Source organism: Eleutherodactylus coqui, chromosome 3, assembly GCF_035609145.1.
Source record: "Eleutherodactylus coqui strain aEleCoq1 chromosome 3, aEleCoq1.hap1, whole genome shotgun sequence".
Taxonomy (NCBI): domain Eukaryota; kingdom Metazoa; phylum Chordata; class Amphibia; order Anura; family Eleutherodactylidae; genus Eleutherodactylus; species Eleutherodactylus coqui.
The window spans coordinates 146,101,027-146,125,180 of record NC_089839.1 but is presented as its reverse complement, the minus strand read 5'-3'; the positions used below and the strand labels follow the sequence as shown (position 1 = coordinate 146,125,180).

The window sequence follows — 24,154 nt, the reverse complement described above, 5'->3', positions numbered from 1 at the left end:
TTATTTTTTAAGGCATTGTACCAGAATATCAAGTATCGTCTATCCACAAGATAGGAAATAACTTGCTGTTCAGTGGGGTTTCACCGCTGAGACCCCCTACTGATCTGGAGAATGAGACTCCCATGTCCCCTCACTGTTGGGGGTCGCTTCTCCCCTTAGGCTGCCTGTCCACGGGCGATTCTTCATTGCGTTACCCATGGCGATTATCCCATAGCGTTGCTATGAAAAGCGCAGCCGCTGCGCCCACGAGTGGAGAATCATAGCGATTCTCCGCTCACGGGACTCAAATCGGAGTATGCTTTGATTTGCTTCGGTGAGCCTATCTGCCAGATAGGCTCACCGCAGAGAACTGATGGCGGTCCCCCTCTTCCCCCGTGGCGGAATATCGCTGGCGATATTCCGCAACGCCCGAGGACAGGGGGCCTATGTGACATCACTCTCAATGAAATGCTGCCCAATAAAACCCCCGATCAAGGATCATGCGGATGGCGGCTGCACACTTGTCCTCTAGATTCTATCTCGCATTCACCACTGTCTCCCCGTTTTATTTTACATTTTCCCAGAGAGCAGCTGGTGACATCCGAGGGTAACCCTGATGCCCGGTGTTTATGCTTACACATTTGCCAGTTATTTTCAGTGTGGATACAGGGATTTATATACCCAGCTCTTCAGTGACTTAGGCCGCATTAAGATTGCAGATTAAGGCCGCCTGCACACGGGTGGGTTGGATTCCGCATGTGAAATCCCACAGCGGAATCCAACCCTGTGCCCAGACGGTGACACCCCCCCCCCCCTCCCCCGCATACCTGTACTGCATATTCTATTCTGTTCTGCGGATGTGCTGGCCGGCGCACATACGCAGCACAGAATAGGCGGCGCCATTGCTAGGCGATGATAAACCAAAGAATAGAGGATGTCCGGCAGCAGAGTGGTGAAGCGGCAAATATTTTGTTCCTCCATATACAAAAAGGTTTATCACACACACTAGCAAGAAGCAATGTTTCAGCTCCTATCCGGAGCTTTTTTCAAGCCTCAATGGTAGTGTTCACCCCCATCCATGATGTGGATTAGCAGATAGTAGGACTGGTGATACATGCTGGATACAAGTTGTATAATGTGAAGGCAGTGTGTTATCCCTCATGTACACATACAGCAGCTTCTTCTGAAAAGTCATCTAAAATGACAGGCTGGCACAGCGACCAGTCCATTGCACAAGAATCCATGTAGCTTTCATGTTTTTTTTTTCCCCGTTGTTTTGAGAAAGTTGTTAGGTAAAAGGAAATGTGCCCTTAGGTCGGAGGTTCCATCGCAGATCCGGCACTGCATGCATCCCAAAACCAGGTGGGTGGACCCCATTATAGTCAATGGGATCCACCCGGCGCTGTTCAGTTCTGTCAAGAGATGGAACCCTTGCTCCGTGAGCATTTCCCTTTCCTGCTCTCCGAATGGAACAGGAAAGTGGAATCCCCATGCAAGCACCCTAACTACGGTACTCCTTTTTGTAGTGGAGGATACAATAATGCCCCATCTGTGCAATTTGAAGTTCACAATCCTAAGGAAAGTCTGGTGGTATGTATATAAAATAATTAATAGTCAACATTAGGTATAAGGGTGCCTTTTCACTAGCATTTCTTTAACGCTGCGATATCGCTGCGTTTTTTTCACGCGATTGTCAATGGGACTTTCTAATGTCAAAAACGCATCGCTCAAAAATCAAGACGCACCAACTTGTGCGATGCGTTTTTAACATTAGAAAGTCCCATTGACGTTTGCGTTTAAAAAACGCAGCCATATTGCAGCGTTAAAAAACCGCTAGTGGAAAGGCACCCTAAAAGTGAAAGGTGGGGTTCACTTATGTGTGCAACCTGCAGGCTGAAACATTGCACATATGGCCAAATAACTGTCCGTTTTTGATTCTTTGTATTGCTGGGACAGTAGATGGTGCAGGTTTTGTAGATGGAGTAGCCTAGCTCATTTATTGTATGTGGTCCTGGATTCTGGGATGTCAACAACCCTCTCTGGGCCTCCGCACATGACGAGCAGAGGTCACTTGATTTCCCAACGGACTCCCGGTGACCTCAACCCACTGAGGCAGCAGGAGATGGGCGCACCGCAGAGTCCAAATGTTACACTAATCTCTCAACAGAGATCCAACCATTCACCCGTAGAACACCGCTGTGTAGATTGCCTGTAGAATTGCACTTTGAAAAAGTACTTCTTCAAAGTTGATGTTGCGCTTAGGACTGCGGCATTGCAAGGCAACAGTGCTTACCACTGAGCCACATTTATTATTGGGGCACCACTCCCCGGCACAGGAACCAACAGCACAATCTGCATGCGGATCCATGTCCTTGGGCCATGTTTGCATGTAGTGAGAAAGCTAAATTCCGCAGCATATCCGCATCCACAGTTGATTTCCACACCAGTCGTGTGGATTTTGACTCTTGTCTTTAATGTGGCATTGCTGCGTACTGTGCTGCAGAATTTTCAGCTACGTGCGAACATACCCTTTTGGATTTTTACTCCGGCGAGCAGCTGTGGTTTGTGCATGTTGGTAGCCCCTAGTATATGAAAGGACTGCCCATATAGACTGATATACAGTATTTGGCTCCATAGCGGGGTGCCAGAGAAGCCGTATATTACAGGCTAGTAGCTGGGGTGTTGTCACTTCTTAGCCAGGCCACCGTATCTCCAAGTGTCACTCTGCTTCAAGGCTGGACCATTTCCAGAAACCAGGTAGTCAATGTGCTGAGAACCTACTAATGGTGACCAACTATTTGGGTTGTTCTTAATTGATTATTGAAGTCTTTTTTGTCCCCTGGCTCTTAAAGTGGTTGTGAGTGGCATTCTTTGTTCATATGACTGGCATAGAGCGGGGTTCTCCACTCAGGACCCCTCTATCCAAGGAACCCGTTAAGTAAAGGCACACTACCTGCTGTAAAACTCCTCCATTGATTTTAGTGGGGCTTATCAGATGAGCGTTTGCTCTATTTTAGTGCGTTTCAGCGATTTTAATTATTTTTAAATGCCACATCACCCATTGCAATGATGCGGTGCATTAAAAACCTTGTCAAACGTGTTTGAAAATGCTGTAAAACTCCGTGTTTCTTATGCAGCAGTCTCTGCAAGGGAAATGTCAGGCTGTTTCCACAGCTTCCCCTGGCAGTCTACTATTGCCGGGGTACCAAGAGCGGGACTCAAGGCGATTAGCTGATCACCCCAGCTCCCGTGGTCTCATAGCGCCTGTGCATCTTGGTACAACCCTTTTGCTTCCACGGACATTGGGGTGCAGTTTGCAGAGCTGGGACCCCCTCTGTCAGGCATTTATGGCATATTCTGTAGAGTAGATATGTTGTAGATGTCTAAGATGAGACAACCATTTAATATACAACTGCACAGGTTACTAAGATCACTAGACCTCTTAAAGCTACTATGGACGGAGTTTCTTTTTAATATCATGGATGGATCTGTATTTCCTTATCTTAGGTGACCCAAGCTTTAGGGCTCGTTGACACCCATGTATCTCTGCAGCATGTTGTGAATAGAACACATTGATTTCAATGGGTTTATTCACATGTGTGATTACGTGAAAAGATCCACAACCTATCTTGTTTGCATTCTGCATACCACAAGAGTTCATTGTGCACAAAAGTAAATGCAGGAGCAGGCGGATGTGCATTTTAGCCATGCAAACACGTGGCGTATTTGCGTAGCTGAAATGGGCTTGCATCTGTGTGAGCCGGGCCTTAGTTTATTAAATGAGTTGGCAAGGGTTAATTTCCCTTAGTGGAATTTGACGTGGCATCCACCACAGTTCATACAGCGAGGATTATAAATCCGTCACAAAAAATCTCTGTTTCTTCCTTCCCAAAACCTGGGCAGCTGGGTGGAAAGCAGGTGAACCCCATTATAGTCAATGGAGTCCGTTCGGCGCTGTTGGCTGTCGGGATTCCCCTTTCTTGCTCCCCGAACGGAGCAGGAATGTGGAATCCCCAGTGTGAAAGCAGCCTTACTTAATAATCCTATGCTTCACGCGTTGCCCTCATAGGGTGGCACACAGTTCTTTTTGCCAACTGTGGTATCTTACAATTTCCTGGTGTTAGATTGTAAAGCAACTCTTTAATTGCACATAAAACCGTATCCGCACGGGAGGTTGCGCCTCAATCACAGTAAAGTCAGTCACTTGTTCATCAGTTACCTGTAGTGGAAACACTTGCAAGGAGTATCTGGTAATATTTTCATAGTTGCAAGGCCGTTTGGAGACTTCACTATTACACAGCGCCTACCTCCTCTACCTTTCATGCCAGTATATGCAGCGTGCTCATAGACCTGCTGATCTGCTTTTCACTATGGGCTCTGCCCCTATTAGGCCTCAACATACATAATTTAGTAGCTTCCTATACAAGCTGACAGCTCACTGGCCTGTCTTGTCGTCTCACATCCACTGATGAGAAGCAGGGAGGCGCGCTTCATATAGGGAAGTTTTTTGCTTATTCTCTGGACCGCAATAAAAATCCTTATTGGGGGAAAAGAGTGAAATTTATATATATATATATATATATATATATATATATATATATATATATATATATATATATATATATATATATATATATATATATATATATATATATATATATATATATATATATATATATAAATTTTATTTCTTTTTATGCAGTAGATGATATTTAAGCAGATGATTTGACAGACACCATAGAGAAGATTATTGGGCATTTCTTTCTAGCTTTAGGACGGGCTCACGCAAACAAATTTGAATTGCATATTGCACAGTGAATGGCGTCCATGAAGGTACATTGATTTTCATAGTTCCATACAAACTTACATATATTTAAGTATGTTACATGTGTATAAGAGAACACCGCATGTTCTATTTTATCATGTATTATGTGAGTACAGCCCTATTGTTCTCTATGCGTGCGTTCAGAACACAATACATTGCAATTATATGTATGTACGGCATTTATATGCATGTTGCTAGGGGGCATAAGAAGAAAGTTAGAAAAAAAAAAACTGGGTAGCCGGTGCATGACACTGTGCGTAAAATATGTTGTTCAAGCTCAGGCATTCGCATGCAAAAATGCGACAATATGCAGCATACGTAGTCCCCCTACGCCGGTAAAACACTGCTTTTTTTACGCAGTGTAACACCGTACGGTCATGTAAGCCAGGCCTTAAGCAGATGATTTTTAGAGTCATGTATTGCTAGAAGGATCTTGTCCTTCTTCTACATTATATGGCTGGAAATTGGGTCATGTACTGTTTGGGCTCAGTCACACAACCATGATACATGGTGAATGCAGTCAATGAAAGCTCGGGAAGCTGAGATGGGACTACTTCTTTAAGCACTGGGCACATCAACACATGGACTACAGACATGGTGTGAATGGATCTGGTATCTAACCATATCGGCAATACCTAACCACATTAACCAAATGTAAAGGTTCTTTGAGGCTTTGGGAGAAAAGTCAACGGTCAGCAACTTGTTGGTCTGCAAAAAGAAGAACACACGGCACAAACCTTGTAATGGTCTGACTACTTGTTGTAATGTCCCTGCAGATCTACAGAGAAGTATATTGGCTTTGTAAGCTTCCTCCTTCACAAACATGGGGCTGTAAGCTTGCTGTATTCACTGAATAACCTTCCCCGAGCTTTCCTTTTACCGTATAAAACCGGCTTCCATCTAAGGTTTGTTTGACAGATGGTTTCTTGGCTTGAGAAGGACAATTCTAGCGTTAGGTTGCTATTTGCAAACTACAAGTATTCCACATTGTATAGGGAGTGGTTTGTGTGCATGTTCCAGCATTACAACATAGTTGGCAACCTCTGAATACTAATGGGCACTTACCTGTTGGACAGGTATCTGGTTTTTTTCTTCTCTAGAATTACCGTATTTCTCAGACTATAAGATGCACGTGACTATAAAGGTATTTCACAAGTAGCGGAGAATGGTTGAAGGGATGGCATTTGCTGTGGACCTGCATCAAGACCCAAAGCTGTGGCATGGATTTTGACTTCTCTTTTTGCTGCAGAATCCAAACCATTTTCTACTCTGTGTGAACTACACACCCCAGGTTTAGACAACAGAAGAAAAAATATTTAACACAAATGTAAACCTCCCTGGGGATCTACTAACTTGGAGGGGCTACTGTCATTTACTTTGCTATTCCTGTATATGCAAATAAGGGAGATGGAACAATACCTCTGCAGCGCCACCTATTGGAAGGCAGCATTCCTTCAAGTCAATGTTAGACTCTTTATGCAAGCCCTGTAACAATGACTGGGAATTGAAAGCAAAGCTAGACTTCAAGCACAGACAGTTGTTTCATGGTGTTTGGAGGTATTATTCCATCTCCCTTATTTGCATATTACCCAGAGGAGCATGAGTGGCCTTTTAAGTCTCCACACTCACCCACCGTCTGGCGGAGAACAGATAGAGTTTTTGAGTGGGGTCATATGTATAAGCGGGTTTTTTCTCCCCACCTCCACAGCACGTCCTATCTTTGGGTATGCCCTTGCATCACCCATTGTTTTCAGAGAGACTGGCGGCAGCATCTCGCCACTTGTGAGGTGCACACAGTGCAATGTGAGTTCTCCCCATTGAAAACAATTGGACAAACTCTGCGATCCACCGCCGCGGGATCACTACTTCCCCGAAGTGATGTGAGGTGGTTTTGAGATAAAACCGCCTCACATCCATGGGGAAGTCACTTGTCGGTGAGCATGATATCTGGCTGTGATTCACGACCGATATCGCACTTGCCTATGTGAAATTAGCCGTATAGTCAGGAAAATACAGTACTTCTATGTACAAGCTTAGGATGTTGTGTATAATATATATATTTGGGTAAAATCCCTGAAGTGTCTGGTCCTTAAAGGGTTAAGTTGTCATCATTGCAACCATTAGTTCAACATTGAGAAAGCATGTCTATGATGCATTAATGTCCAGATAAATAGTGGGGTGAAGTGACCCCACTGACAACTGGGACCTGTACAACCACCTCTTCTAACCTAGATGCCACGGGGACATTGCACCTCCTGTTTCACCCACTTAAAGGGGTAGGATCACCTCTGCAATCCTAGCTTACGTGGGACGCCCACTCTTGGTGTACAGAAAGAGATGAGCAGGTTGTGCTACTTTGTTTCCCCCCCCCCCCCCCCCCCCCAGTATGCAGCCGGGTTGAGAAGGTGAGTTCTCGTATAAGATGCGGTCCGACTTATGGAAGCCCGCCTGTCAGACTTGGATGGAAATGCCCCTTTTTTGGACTTATTAAAGATGACCACCGATTTCAATAGCCTATTTACACTGACCAGCATATTACTTCATTTTATGTTTTTGCGCTGCCAGGTTAGGGAAATACAAGAAATATAATTGTGACTATATAAGGAACGGAGCCGTAACCTCTGTCTAAGCACGGTACCGTTACTACAGCAACATTCATTTTGATAATGCTTCTCATTAGCTGCAGATGTGCACAGTACAGAAAAGTTACACTTGTGATATTCCTCGTACAGATCCTGCAACGTGTTGCCACCTCTTGGTTCTCTTCATTAGAGTATGATGGTTTTGACCAGGCATCCCATGAGAGCAGTAAATGGCTATGAGAATCCATAGGGTCCTAGTAGTGTCTGCCCGCTGCAATCTCTCTGGACAAAGCATAGACTATCTGGAATACTCTGTATGTATTTCACTCATTTGTCAGTTGATTGAATCTTCTATGTGGCACCATAAATCGTTATGTCAGTCACGCCTCTCTCTGTGTAAACAAGGCTGTGCTTCCGACAATCATGGAAGGGTATGTGCCCAAATAATTGCACCAGCAGTCGTTTGGGCACATACTGGAAGGCCAGGCTTGCACGGCCATATCTGTAAAACACTCTGTTTTACCGCTGTGGAGCTGGCCTATTGCCACGTATGGCAGCAATATTGTACTGCGTATGACAGCGTATCTCACACATGCTGTTATGCAAAGTCTTCCTATTTTTTGGTTCATATTTCCCGCACTGTTGCTTCGCAATGGCACATATATACGTTTATTACACACCCATAGAGAACAGTTGGCTCTCTCGCATGTAATACATGATAAACTAGAAACTGCTGGGTTCTTTTTTTGCACTCTCATATTGCGCAATTCCTACGCACAAATATGAGCGGAGCTGCGTAAGGCAATATTTTTATCTGCCTGCGAATTACTGCGTATCACACGCACGCACCTTGCACACGTAAGGGCTCATGTCCACGACTGTCTTTTCACTGCAGATTGCACGTGTGTGGCACCGCCGCCACGTTATGTGCGATGCATGGAGTCAATGAAAGTCAATGGACTGAGTAGAAAAAAGAGGTTCCCAGCAGCACAGCATATATCCTCACATAGAGCCAGGCAAAACAGTGTGCAAAAGCCAGTCAGGAAGCCTAAACCAGAGAGGCTCCAAGGGTGCAGTCAGGAATAAGGAAATAGTGACTGGCAGCATTCAGCAATGTAGAAAAATACAAGATTTATTTCCCCATTACAAAAATTACGGCAACGTTTCGGTCGTAATAGACCTTCCTCAAGCCAAACTTGGCTTGAGGAAGGTCTATTACGACCGAAACGTTGCCGTAATTTTTGTAATGGGGAAATAAATCTTGTATTTTTCTACATTGCTGAATGCTGCCAGTCACTATTTCCTTATTCCTGAAAGTCAATGGACTGTCATTGATCTGTTCACGTGTGCGTGTAGACGCTCCGTATCGATACGCACGAGAAATAGATTGCAGAGTGAGCCCTATAGACTCGTACAGGCTGCGTATGAAACGCTGTCCATATGCAATACATTAAGTATGGGCGGCGTTTTCATATGCAACTCCGCTGTGAAGCAGAGGATTTTAGCATCATACGTGGAGACCAGAAGAGTTCTTATTCTTGGAGTGCTTGGAGTTAGGAATCCAAATATGCAGTCACTAATTCAACTAATAGGTTAATAAGATATTGTATTATTACTGTTTGCTATAAATTCCAGCGGCCGGGTTACCGCAGATTTTCTAGTGGTGTATTTTGGGTTTTTTGCAATTAAATTTGTAATTGCCTGGCTACTAAAACGGAGTTGGTTCCTAAAGTCTGCGGTAATGTTTGTCCATCCCATGTAGTTTATATAATGTATGCAACCTGCATGCATTCAGCAGATGGAATAATTCACTAAACTAAAGCCTGGTGAGAAGTCTGCGTTTTAGTTTTTCCTTATCTCTGGATCAAATAGTCAAAAATAAAGTAATGCAGTGTCGCCAATATGGCTGGTTTCACACCAACTGATCTGAATTACGGATTCCGCAGTTGCCGTGCGCTCATACGATACGTGGTTATTTGTGGGCATTGAAATGCATTGACTTTTGCCGGTTTGCTCACACTTGCGGCTAGGAATTGTGGATTCTGCAAGCGGAAGAAAAAGAGCTGCATGCCCTATTGTACCGTGGATTCTGTACATATGAGCTATTTGTTTTCTCTATGGTTATACACTGCGGATTGACGACATCCAATTACATTGCATATGGATGTGGATTCATACGTGCATTACTAGGAGACCAGATACAAATGGTATCAAGAAAGCAGTAATTTGTGGACAGACAATGCAGGACGGAGTCTGGGGAGCAACACCCATCCAGACTGTCTGCAGCCTCCGCTTGTTCTTCTGGGCTCTTCCTGCACAAGAATAAGTGGCTTATACTACTTCCAAAATAAGTAGTATAAACCAGCCAAGCAGAGACAGCAGTATCCCATCCTGAAGGCTCTCAGAGCAGCGCTCACCATGACTGCACAAAAGAATGTCACCTGAGTGATAGAAGGGGGTTTCCAGGGGCAACTTTCTGATGTCATTCCCTGCTTGCGAACTTTCTTCTGCACAGTCAATACACTGTCTTTTTAAATGTACATCTGTGCGGAAAACCATATGCATACCTGATGATATGCAGTTCGCTTCCGCGATCATTCACAGGTCTTCCGCTTCGGATATCCACAAGCGGAATATGACCCTTCATGTGGGCCCGGCCCCTCTCTTATTGGAAACAAACTGATGCCACGTTGGCATTTCCAGTTAAACGGCTGCTTGTTTGGCTCCGTCGGAGAATCCAAACAGTGAAAATACCAGTGATTTATCTGGGATTTTGTGCCTGATCTTCGCCACGTCCACGCTCGCATGAACATATTTGAATTGCATATTACGCACACAGTGTACGCATGTGTAATACCTGGTGAATGGTTTTAATGAAAGTAAACTGATTTTCTTTGTATCATTCACACTTGCGTATATTTTATTGCATTTATTACGTGTGTAAAAAGAACGCAGCATGTTCTATTTTACTACATATTAAGCGCATACAGCCCTATTGTTTACTATGGGTGCATATGGAACGCCGTACATATGCAATCACATTGCAACTGTACTGCGTCTTTTACCCATGTTGCTAGGCAACATGAATTAAAAGATAGAAGAAAGAAACCAGGAAGCCAATGCAGGTACTAGCACTGCACTCGCCTCTCCCGCGGCTGCGGCTCTTTGATCTCTGCGAGCCCCGCACAGAAATAGATCATGCCGCGATTTGTTTGCCGTGCATAATTTACGTGATTTCGCGCAGACAAATCGCGGCCGTCTGCCTAGGATTGCGTTTTCTATGGCAGCTTCCACGGGCGGAAATTCTGCGGGAAATCCCACCGTGGAATTTCCGCCCGTGTGCAGGAGGCCTTAATAGCTGTCTACAAATATCTTAAGGGTTGTCACAGTGCAGAGGGATCAGCCCTATTCTCATTTGTACAAGGAAAGACTAGAAGCAATGGGATGAAACTGAAAGGGAGGAGACACAGATTAGATATTAGACAGTGATCAATGAGTGGAACAGGTTACCACAGGAGATGGTTAGTTCTCCTTCAATGGAAATGTTCAAATAAAGGCTGGACAACTATCTGTCTGGGATGATTTGGAGATCCTGCACTGAGCAGGGGGTTGGACCCGATGATCCTGGAGGTCCCTTCCAACTCTACCATTCTATGTATTACCTATGGTGGTCTTTGCCCGGCCTTACACAGATGGTAGCATGGCCTTCAAGGGAACCTATCACATTGAAGTAATGTCTGTTCCACCGGCAGTGTGTTATATAACAGGAGGCGTTGAGCAGATTACTATTTAATTTTCTGGGAAAGGATTGCGTATAACCGGACATTTCTTCTAATACTCTGCTCTTTCTCAGCCCTAATCAGTGATTGACAGCCTCCCCCGTTGCAGCGTGCATGCACAGACCGCTGCCAATCACTGATGGGACCGCTCGCTGGACTCTTAAGCCTAGAATGAGCAGAGTTTTAAATCCATAGATGTTGGATTGTAGACTGCGACTTGTCCATTTTCAACATGACAGGTTCCTGATGAGTAAACTTTAGTTCACTGTGAAGACGCCATTCATTTACTGATTGAAGGGTGAACAGTTATAGAAATGAACATCATCTTGCTATTTAGTGGCTCAGTTGGCTGGGCCAAATATGCATGTTTGAGTTGTCCCCCGTAGACAACACCCTTATGGTTTCCCTACGTGAGAACATGTAGCTGATGGAGACTCCTCTATAGTAGCCTGAGAAGCCCTTTGAAGAAAGTTTGTGGGGACTTGCTACTACTATTTATTACATGGACGCTCATTGGCCTCACTCACCCACGATTTCTTAGCGACCAATAATAATTCTCACCTAAACAATGATTCATTCAGTCGGTTCCACCCATCAGTCCCATTAACCAGTACTGGTTACTATGTTAAATCTGAAAGATTATCTGTAAATATAATGCTTTGGGTAAAGGCATGCCTCACACCATAAGGGAGGTAGAAAATGCTTTCTGTATACTACAGTATGGCCTCATGGGAGAACGAACTGCAGAAGACTTCACTAGTCTAAGGCTACCTACACATGGGCGAGCCCGATATTGTACTCGGCAACCTGCATTTTACCCGCTGATGCGAGGTGATTTTTTCAGACTAAAGCATCCTTGCATCGCATCTGTGAAATTCCGATCCTTTCGCGTAAGTTTCGCGCTCGATAGAGGATCGGAAGTGTTTTCCATTGATTTTAAATGGGAAACCTCGCATGCACATTGCATGGCATGCAAGAACCATGCGATGCATTAAAGGTTCCATTGACACCAATGAGTGATGCATTCAGAGGAATGTGAAAACCTGCAGCGAGTTATGTATATGACTCCATTCAAAAGATTGGGCTCATATTCACGCAATATTTGAGTGTCTTGCAGCGCATGAAGTCTTACGCAAGTTCCTCGGCCTGAATACGTTATTCTTAAGATTTAGGGATGCGGCACATGACTTTGTGTAGAGACACCCAGATTCCCTAAAGGGGCTGTGGGCAGTCTGGATACTGCTGTATGGCACTATTTTACTGTAATATGTTATCGCGCATCTGTCCTTTGCTTGAATGAAAAGGGGTAAGATCATCATCTCTCCTCCACCAGACCTACCATAACAAATGCAGGACAAGAAGTGTGTGTGTGTATATAATATATATATTATAGAGCTTGCCATCATGGTTCTCGTCCTGCATTTGTTACGGTAGAGCAGAGTAGTTGTGAAGTTACTGGGAGCCTTTTACATTGACCCTGGATTGTGCCTTATTCACTAGACGGAAAGTACTTTTTTTTTTTTTTGTATAGTTTTAGATTATTATTCTAATTTGCAGCTTAATAAAGTTCCTGAGTTTCAGCATACATGTGTAGCTCTTATGATTAGTCCTTTGGAAGAGGAGCTGCAGTGACTGCCGTCTGATTTGTCTACTAGCCTGGGGTGTTTGGCATGTTGGTGTGGTGACCTCAGATGATATGGAGTCTACCCCGGACGGCAGGGTGCGGTTACTCCTGTGTAATCGGCCCTGTGCAGGCTGATCTGTAGAAACACTGATAAAATAAACTCTTCTCTGCAGTCAAGTGCTTGCACTGATGCGAGCCATATATATTAGGGGATTGCCAGCAATTTTTCCTTTCCATTTCTCCCCCCCAAAATGCGAGTTTGGCTTGTTTTATGCATACATGGCACTTCTCCCAAACAATAAATTCCTGCCTGATTACTGTAGTTATATACTGTACATGACCTGATTATTTTGCATATAGTAGCCAATCAGAGGTACCGTGTGCACATAACAATGGGCCTCTTAAAATCAGAGCTGGAAACTGGTTTCAATGTGCAGTTTCTTAAAGCTCATACCTTTTTATTAAGTTTGTACTATTATTATAAAATCTAAACACCCAACCATATAAGAGACAAGAACTAAACTGGATCCCATTATAGGAAGGAGGGGCCCCCAAAAAACCTGTAAAGCAGTTCCTGCAGTCCTCTGATGGTAGCTGTACTCCCATGGATAAAGGTGCCCATACACTTTTTAGATATGTCCGCAGAGCACTTGTTCGGCTGGTAGCAGCTTATCTCTCTCAGGACCTGTGGATATGGGATATGAAATAAAACATTCCCCATCTTTCTTTCGCTTATCTACCATAGAGGGAGCGTTGTGACGCCATCAGCTGTTCTCAAATCTGTAAGTTCTGCCGACTTAATTTAATGTGTGTAAGCACCATTAAAGTTATGGTGTGATGGGGTGAAAGGAGTCATAAGCTTTCTACTGAGGTATTGCGTTGCCTTTTTAAGAACTGATGCCCTCCAACAATGAATAGAATCCATGGTTGCCAAACGTACGTCGTCTATATAGTGTCTATCACTGTTTAGTCAAAAGACAGGATGGCGCACACTTCTTGAAGTCAAGCTATCTAAAAGACATCAAGAAAAGAACATGAATAACATGGTGGCATATACCGTAGTGGTGGTAGAAAACTAAAGAGCCAAAAACAAAAAACAGCAACTATAATACCGAAGAGTGAAAACCTCAGAGTGTGGTATAGAAGTACAACGCCTTGGTGGCTGGTAGTTGAGTCTACCAGGTAATACTAGAAATAAGACCTTAGAGCTATCACTCAAGGTCTCCACCCATAATTTTGGTGGAGACAAGATACAATAATACCGTGCTATGCTGCCTAAAACGTTGCTTGGATTTACTGTGAACATCTCATAGATTAGTAATAAAAGCATTTGCAAACTTTTACAAATGCAAGAAGTGCAATCCTGTCTCTTGAATTTGTATTATAGTACTTTTGGATGTCGTAACGGTGCCACCTGAGGGTTCTGCGCCACGCTGGTAGTGGTGCTCATCTGTGTTTTAAATGCATTGCTTCTTGGGGTATGGCATGAAACAAAAATGTAGGCACTTGCTTTTAATTGAACAATAAGCATTCTTAGTTCCTACTAAAATAGATGTAGAGTCTCTGCTAGACTGCTGGGAAGAGTTACTTGCATTTATGAATTTGCCTAATGTAGGATCTAATGGCTTATTACAGTTTCCCATACAGAGTCATTTAGTGGTAGGCTATGGGTTAGCAACCACTGCACTTCGTTGAAGTATTGCCAAACGGGCTGCGGAAGAAATAGACATTTTTGCAACTATGAAAGGGTTACAATGAATAAAGGCATTAAGGCATTTCTCCTACCATCTTAATCTTCTTGAACTTCCGCATTGCCTTCTCAAAATAGTTATTTACAAGTTATAATATTCATCAACAATCTCTTAAGTTATCCACACTGATAGCTCTGTGTGCGGCACCATTGGTGCACAAAGCAGATGGCGCCTGTGTTATCGTTGTCATATATTCCAACATACATGTGCTAGACTGGAGAAGGGATCATTAGCCGCTGTATCCTTATTAAAACACATACATCCGAGGAATCTTCCCCATAGAAGCCTCAGACGCATTGTGAAAGGAGCCTAAAAATACACCATAGAGTGATTGTTATGAAGCAGAGGCTTGTACCAATGTAAATGGGTACGTTAATTGCGCTAATTCTAAATGCTGTTTGCTCTTGTGTTTCCAGAGAGAAGGAGCAAGAAAGGGAAGAACAGTTAATGGAAGACAAGAAAAGGAAGAAAGAGGATAAGAAGAAGAAAGACGCTGCTCAGAAGGTAGGCTCTTCTATCTGGTGTTCCCATTAAGGCCCATTTAGACACAACGATTATCGCTCAAAAGATGTCTTTTGAGTGATAATCGTTGTGTCATTTACATCGCAAGATGATCCCTCAAACATTGAGCGATCACGTTGTGCTCCGGAGAATGCAGAGAACAAGCGGGGGGTGCACTTGTTCTCTGCATCCAGCTGTTCCCTGCTGGGAGGCGCCCTGCTGTCATACAGCCGAGCGTTTCCACCGGAGGATGCAGAAGGCAAGTGGGGTATCCCCGCTTGCCTTCTGCATCCAGCTGTTCCCCGATCTGAGTGCCCGTCAATAGTGCTCTGTTGACATTAGTGAGATGGCTTCTGCTCAGAGTTACGACAGATCTGTTCTGGAAGGCATGCCGTTCTTCATGCTATTGTTGAGCTCTGTGCTATCTATACTTACTGATGGCTGGAGATAGCCAAAGCTCCCTAGTGCTGAAACCAGTTAGTAAAGGTGCTTTTAGATAGGATTATCTTTCAAAAAATCGTTCAAATGAGCAAATGTGAATGCTATCGTTCGATATATATATATATACGCGAGCCAACAACTGAACGACAAATTAGTCACTTTTTGTCTATCCATTTTACGTTGCCATAAAAATCATCATTTGCTTATATTTCAGTTTAAACAGTAATTGTTAATCCCTCTTATTTGCTTATACAGCCGATGTGAAAGATTGAACAATTCTCGTTTGAACAGGCCAATGATTTATCTGTCTGTTTACACAGGCTGCATGAGAGCGAGCTAGTGGTGACGTCGCTCACTCGTTCAAATGATTGGCTTCTCTAAAAGGACCTTAAGCAAGAGGGTCCCGGCATGATACTTCACCTTCCTAGCGTGGTCCAGCAAGCATAACTACAGCTCCTGCTAGGTTCATGCTTCACATCAGAGCACTGTGTCAGTGAGCAATGCCAACATGAGGTGGACAGTGGGCCGAGTGTTGAACAGTCCAGCATATTGTACATATTTTCAATTCATTTCTTCCCACTGTTAGGGATTTTATAGCATTGACTTTACAAGATTTCAACACATTCTACACAGCAAGAAATGTAAACTTGTATCTAGACTGTAGAGACGGGAGTCAGGAGAAGTGTACCAAATGTAACTTCAGCTTAAAGAAAAAAGTATATATTAAAGGGATTGTCTGAGATTTGTAACAGAAATGTACCCCGGGCTACAAAATAACCCACAGTCATATACTTGCCTCTCCTGATATCTCCTGAGATGCTGCGCGGTACTCCATGTTTGGTCTTCGTTTACTGGCTGCAGTCAACCTGTGTACAGGACGTCGTGGGCTGCTGCAGCCAATCGCAGGCCTCCGCACTGGGCTCTGTCATTGGCTGCTGCAGCCTGTAAAGCTTACATCATGAGGGAAAAACCCAGAGCTGCTGGTGAGTGAGATGCAGATGAGGGGATATTTAAAAAAGGGAAAAGGCCTTTGTAAATATAACTAAAAAAATGCCAGTGTATATTACTATGTGTCACAGTCGCTCGTTATCGGATTTTAGACTTGTATTTAACCATTAGAGTGAGGGCTGACTTGTTACACGAAGATAAAAAGTTGTAATGTTGCAATTTTGTAGGGTCATAAGAATACTACTCTCATAAAGTAAATGGCTTATCTGTCTAAGGCCCAATATCCACGGACGGATTTGATTTGCGGAATCCGCGTATGAGATCTGTAAATCAAGCCACCCATAGGGAAGCATTGGTCACCGCACACCATTTAACACCTGCGGATTTGTTTTTATTTGATTTGCTGATGCCACATGTGAATAATAAATTGCAGCATGCTCCGTTTTACCGTGGATCATGCGCGGTTGTGCTCCATTAATCTGTATGGGAGCTTACGATCCACGGTGCATCTGCAAATACATTTGCGGATTTACTATAGATTTGAAAGTTAAAATCAATTGGGCAGGTGGGGAAAAGGCTGGGAGGTGGGGTTGTGTATTTTTTCAGTGCAGATGATTCGCAGCGCATTCGTGTGGAAATCTGCATGAGAAATCCGTGCGTGCCGTGGACATGAGGCCTTAGAGGGCCAATTTCACAGGGACGAGTGCCATTTCCACGCGGATGTAAGGTGTTTTTGTGTCAAAAACGCCTCCCATCACTTCAGGGAAGTAGTGATCCTCTGGTGTAGCTTCCAGCTGTGCTGGAAGATCGACAAGTATTTCCCATTGTTTTCATTGGAAAACCTCTCAGTGCGTCACACTCGCAGGCACACGCACGCTGTGCGATGTTTGTTCTGGCCTCATTGAAAAAAATGGACGAGGTGTTCTGAGAGAACACCCAAAGATGGGACAGAAATCGTTCATGTATATGACCCCATTCAGAAGTGGTTCATATTCGTGTGAGATTTATGCATCTCGAATGCACAAATCTCACACAATTTTCTCGGCGGTGTGAAGGTGACCCAAAACTGTAACATACAGCCCAGCTACTTCTGCAACAACTGCTGTTGTTGATTTCTCTTCAATCTTGACCATTTAATCCCTTAAATGCTGATGTCAATAGCAACTGCAGCATTAACGTAGTTCGAGGAAGGGGACTCCTGTGTCACTCATGGGTTGCTATGCCAGCGGGGAGCCTAATAAAGGCCTGCTATGCCTATTGGACTTTTTAGTGTCAGTTTTAATCTGACAGGTAGAACACTTGAGATTCTCAGTACACCAAAGCATAATATCAGCAAAAGTATTTACCATTTACATAAAGTTTGTTTAAAAAAATACACAAATATAAAATCGCTGCAATGTAACTTATAACAATCCAAATAATAAAGCTAGCACCTTATTTAAACTGCAGGTTAACAGCGTAACCTGCAGAAACAAACCCATACATAAAAACAATTGTAAAGAAATGCAGCAATACAAAAATAAAATTGCAGCAGATTTACTCATGCAGATGTGCAAGAACTTTTAACTTAAAATGCACCGAAAATGTCTTCCATGTTGTATACCACATTTCCATCAGTTTTAGACACTTTTTGTGCCTTGCTAGACCCTTTTCAAAGGTATTTCTGAAGAAAGTGGCTCTGACTAATCAAAAAGTTCTCCATTACTCGTTATGGTTCTCAGAATGGGATTCTGCTTTCCTAGAGGTCACAATATGCCCAGACATAAAATGCTTATAAGGGGTCCCTCACAAAACCTCTTTGAAATTCTACTTGAGTCCCTTGTGTAGGCACAATATTGGTTGCAGCTGGACCCTAATAAAAGTCCTCCTGAAGTACTCCTGCGTCCAGAGTGCAGCTTTCCTGCAGCTTTTTTGAAGCTCCTCATCCATTTGAGCAGATATTGGGGCTATTGATCTCTCTTGGTGCAGCTTGGCCTTCATAGTGTAATGGCAGAAGGCATGCCTTAGTTTGCACATTGCCAGGGCTTGTACTGTAAGGGTATTTTTACATAGGACGATAGTCGCTGGTGTGATCGCTCAAGAGCAATTATGAGCAACTGCCGTTCAATGTAAACATAGGACCTGGCGGGGCAAGCGAGTGTGAATTGCTTGTTTTAACTTGCCAAGAGCCAAGTGACCATCGAACTGTTTAAACAGGCAGTTGCTCATCTATGATTGACTGCCTGTTTACTCTTGAATGGGGATGGACGTCCGGAAGAAATCTGTGGTGCTCTTTGCCTCCGTTCAGTGAGCGATTATCATTCTTTTGTGAAAGCACAGGCAGGGATTTTACCAAAAGTCATATTATTTACGTTTATAAAACAGATAAAGCCCTAAACCTGTTTTAAGTAATGAGTTAACTTTTAGCTCACTTTTGTGGTGCTTCTCAGAAGTTTCCTAGGTTTGTGCATGTACAATACCTGCCTCTCTTGTACATCCACTTCCTCTCACAACCTCCTCCCCTCTGGGACAAACAATTACAGGCTGATGGGAAAGCACTTTGGCTTGGAAACCACAAATTCATTGATAAAGAGCCTTGTTCTTTAGACTTGTCCCTGGCAACAATTAATGGCCAATTCATATCCGCCTCGTTTTTGTTGCTGTTGATGTTCCTTAAAATGATTTTTCTCTAATTTCCTCAGTGCAGCATCCTCCTTTCTATGTTCAGTCCTGTGCTCTATCAATGACAAACTTTTGTTAAACTGTAATATGAATGTCCAGTTCTTAACTGGAGCAACCAGTGTCAGGCAGCTGCTGCCAAGGCAAATTGTCAGGCAGCTGCTGCCAAGGCAAATAGGATCATGATGGGGCCATCGAAAGAGGTCTAGGGGCACATGATGAGAACATTTGTTCTTCCTTTTTACAAGCCACTGGTCAGACCACACATGGAATATTGTGGACAGTTTTGGGCACTGGTACTCAAGAAGGACATATCAGTGCTTGACGGGTTCAAAGGCAGGCAACTAAAGTAATAAACGGAATGGGGGGACTACAACACCCAGATGGGTTATCAAATTTTGTTTAGAAAAAAGCCGACTGAGTGGTGACCTAATAACTATGTATAAATATATCGGGACAATACAGAGGTTTCTCCCATCATCTGTTTATACCCAGGACTGTAACAAGGGGGTGCCCTCTATGTCTAGAAGAAAGAGGTTTTCTACACAGACATAGAAGGAGGTTCTTTACTGTAAGAGCAGTGAGACTATGTAACTCTCTGCCTAAGGATCTTGTGATGGCAAATTTGATTAGAGTATGAGGGCCTTGGACGTCTTTCTTGAGCGACACCATATTACATGTTATATCACCGATTATGTCAGAAGGGTCGGTGATCCGGGGAGTATTCCGCTTGCCAGATTGGGAGTCAGGAGGGAATTTTTATCCGGGTTGGCAGGGAGGTGCCTTCCTCAGTAATGAGTTAAATCGTCATAGAGCAGGGTGACCTATTCAGTGACTCATAGTGGAGGGTCCTAAGTACCAGCAGCTCCTAGTCTGGTTGGCCCTGCTCGTCCATGTTTTCCATGGTTGGCTATTCACTTGAATGGTCAGCCTGTACTACTAAATTTCTATGTGCTTCTTATGCATTTTTCCTGCTAACTGCTGGAGCAGCTCACTTTAGAGAATAGGTAGATAAATGGTCCAAACAATGCAAGCTGCAGTTCAATGCTTCCAAATGTAAAATAATGCACTTGGAGAGAAGGGATACTCCGATTGAGTAGCCGATCTGTTGTTCAGTTTTATCAAGGACCTCAGAAGAGAAGGAGATGGGTGTTCTGATTTCACACTCCGAAATGAGTCAAGAGTGTGATTAGGCAGCATGGAAATCAAGTAGGATGCTTGGTTGCATAGCTAGAGCTATAACAAGTAGAAGGAGCGAGATTATGGACCTGTTGTATAGAACTCTGGTGAGACCACCAGAATACTGAGGGGAGGGTTTGCGTAAGGCCTGCTGCAGGATGGGGCTTCTGATCCTGGAATACTGTGTTCAGTTCTGTAGGCCTAATATACAGAAAGACGTTGATAAAATAGAAGTTTAAGGACGGACTACCAGATAGTGGAAGGTCTCAAGAGCCAAACTTAACAGAAAGGACTTAAAGTACTTAATTTGTATAGCCTGGAGGAGAGAGGAGGGACATGATCAAAACTTTTAAATATGTTAAAGATATGAATAAAGATCAAGAGGGAAGAGTTTTTATTTAGAAGCTAAACACGAGAACAAGGGCGCACAATCTGAGATTAGTTGAGGGGGAAAAATCAGTAACAATGTCATAACTTATTAGTTTACTAAAAAGCAGCAGATGCTTGGAACAAACTTACAGATTTGGTTGGAAAATCGGCAGTAAATCCAATAATGTCTGGGAAAAGCATATATCGACCGTGTTTCCCCGATAATAAGCTCTCCCCATAAATAAGCCCTAGCTACACTACATGTAAAAAAATTTTTTTTAAATACCTAGCAGGCGGCGTTTGGGTCTCTCGCGGTGGCCCTTGTCACTCCCGCAGGCTTCTGTGTCCTCCGGCATGCCGACAGAGCAGTTATTTGTGGTAGTAGGGCTTGAATACCCCACCTTCAGCAAGTTAATGCTCTGATTGGCTGGCGCGGTGCTTTATTAACCAATGAAAGCCAGCGCTCGACTAAATCACAGCCATTCCATGAATGGCTGTGATTGGTTAATCGAGCGCTAGTTCTCATTGGCTGACATGGCGCTCGATTAACCAATCAGAGCATTAGCTTCCTGGAGGCGGGGTATTCAAGCCCTGCTACCAGAAAGAACTGCTCTATCAATGTGCAGGAGCACATGGCAGCCTGCTGGAGCGACGGAGACCAGCTCTAGGGACCCGATTGCAGGCTGCTAGGTGAGTATTATAAGACACTGTGCCCCTTTTGAGGCAAAAATTAATATGACAGTGTCTTATTTTTGGGAAAACACGTTATGTTAAGAACAAAATTGAAATGATCTCCGGGCCATGTAGATCAGTGTTCCCTCAACTCCAGTCCTCGTGGACCCCCAGCAGATCATGTTTTCAGGATTTCCTCACTATTGCACAGGTGATGTAATTGTCGGTGCCTCAGACATTGCCACAGGAGTTCCTACTCTAGAATATCCTCAAAACATGACCTTTTGGGGCTCCATGAGGACTGGAGTTGAAAAACACTGCTCAAGATGACCACATAGTCTTTCTACCATCAGTTTGCTATATTCTTATTTTCGTTATTTGATTTTCGCTTACATTTCTTTGTAGGTCACAGAACAAAAAACCAAAGTGCCCGAAGTGACGAAACCAAGTTCAAGCCAAGCGACGGCCGCCAGCCTACCTGGCAGTTCCCCCTCGCCACCAGTAAATGGTGGCAACAATGCCAAAAGGGTGGCAGTGCCGAACGGACAACCGCCCAGCACCACCCGCTACATGCCTCGGGAGGTGCCACCGCGATTCCGCTGCCAGCAGGACCACAAAGTGTTACTGAAACGTGGGCAGCCCCCTCCGGCGTCCTGTATGCTGCTGGGGGGAGGAGCAGGGACTCCCCCCTCCTCCACTGCACCAGGGACTAGCCCAGGCAACGCACAGCCAGGGACAGGAGCACTGCTGCCGGGGGAGAGCGGACCTGCTACAGGTAAGAAAATTTGTCTACAATGGTAATGCAATGTAATAAACAAGGAGAAGGTGGCAAATTCTCTCATGTTGTCTTTACAATAATGGCTGGTTGCCATTCAGGAACCTCAATTATGGAGGCATAGCACATGCTGAAGCAGATTTTTCATATTTTAGCCCAAACCCAGTCACACCGTTTACTACTATGAACAATCCTTCGAAACTGATCCTCGTTGTAATTTTAAGGTAATACAGTAGAACCTCAGCTAACGTCATTAATCCGCCCGGAAGCAATGGACTTTAGTAGAAATCAATGTTAGTTGATGACATTATTTTCATAGGAATTAATGTAAATCCAATTAATTGGTTCTAGACGTTCCAAAAAACGCACCAAACCCCATTTAATAGAGAATAGCTCTGGTCTTTAATACCAAAAAGAATAACAATATTGAATGAATATAAAACACAACTGTAAAGAATAAATTAACATTTAATTGGTTTTTGGACATTTAGGCCTCATGTCCACTAGCTAAATGAAATTGCGGAATCCGCAGCGGATTTTGCCCATAGGGAATCATTGGCATTTTAAAAGAATTGCGTTTTTCACGCGCGGGAGAAAAAAAACGCGGCATGCTCCATTCTGCCGCGGATTCCGCACGGATCAGCAACATAGCTATCACATTGATAGCAATGTGTGTGGATATCTGCATGCAAAAAAAATACCATTTAAAGCGAATCCGTGGCAGATTCTGCGCGGATTGTATTTTTTAACTGAACATGAGGTCTTAGCATACAGTGCTTTGACATAGGACTGCAGGGACATCATTATTGCGGTACGTATCACTGTGTTATCTGTGCTTTGACATTGGACTGCAGTATTTACTTGCAGTCCTATGTTTCTTTACTGTATTGTACTCATCTGTACAGTACTTACATTTTGTAGTACAGTGGGGATTCAGGAGTCAGGCAGCGTTCAGCTGGCACTTTGGGGATTCAGCTGCTGTACTGTGTCAGGAGGCAGGCAGACACCGCAACGTTCAGCCGGCACTGTGGAGAGGGGTTGGACTAGGCACGCGCTGATGCAGGAGAAGCAGGAAGTGACTGGCATCAGTTGCGCAGCGGCGCCCAGGATCAGGGTCCCCTTATCTGGGGAATGCAACTTTATTTGAGGGACCGCCGCTGCCCTGACACATCGTGTTAAGTTGAAAACAGTGTTACTTAAGAGCAATGCTTCTCAAGGGTTTACTGTATAATGCTTCAGTCTAGTGACTTTTATTACACCCCTAAATTGTTGCAAATTCTAGTGCACATAGCACACTCTTACCACTAGAGACATAAAGTACCTACACATTTGTCCCAACTAGTAGATATAACACACTGCAGTGCCAGCCCAGTAATAACATCCACTCTAGATAGTGTCTGCCAATGTGTCTACCATATACCATTGTCCATTAAATTGTACCAGCCACATAGTAGTGACCATAATATAATCATGTAACTAATCCCTCTATATAAAGAAGTCTACTAGTATTGCCTTGTTCAGTTATTTCTTTGTATTTCAAATTTCTTGGAATTCTTCTCTTCCACTGGGCCATGTGATCTCATAGTGACTGCCTGGGAAGTACTTCTCTCTGTTCACTCCAAAAACTCTATTCAATCACTAGAACATGCTGTATGATGAAACTGCATGGACTATACGACACATGCTCTTCACGTCGGGGACAAACTCCTATCACAGTTACACCTGCTGTTTAGAGGCTCTTGTCATACATTTATAATGAAAGCAGTGGCAAATTATCCTCTGTGACTGAATACTTATGTACTTTAGCTTATTTAGGAGACCTTAGAGGTTAATGATGATTATCATAATATAATCACACTATCCTCCCAGCAGGTAGATATGGTACTGGCTCTAGTTGGTCATGTGATGCTGTGCTGACACATCATGGGATTGCTAGCTTAGCATAGTGAAAGCAGGGAGAAAAGTAAAAATCAAGTTGGTATCTGATAAGTACCAGACAGGAGGCTGCACTGCATGGAAGTAACTGCAATATACGCTACCAGTCAAAGATTTTAGAATCCCTCAATTTTTC

General features: G+C 43.7%; 1 protein-coding gene across 2 annotated transcripts in view; it reads left to right on the top strand.

Annotated features, from left to right (window-relative positions):
* TNRC6B (trinucleotide repeat containing adaptor 6B) overlaps positions 1-24,154 on the top strand; it is a 117,184-nt gene that overhangs the window by 34,784 nt on the left and 58,246 nt on the right. For both annotated transcript variants that reach the window (XM_066596244.1, XM_066596243.1), the window contains exons 4-5: positions 14,957-15,044; positions 21,714-22,083. In XM_066596244.1, coding sequence (XP_066452341.1) covers positions 14,957-15,044; positions 21,714-22,083 — 458 coding nt within the window. The remainder of the gene's footprint in view (positions 1-14,956; positions 15,045-21,713; positions 22,084-24,154) is intronic.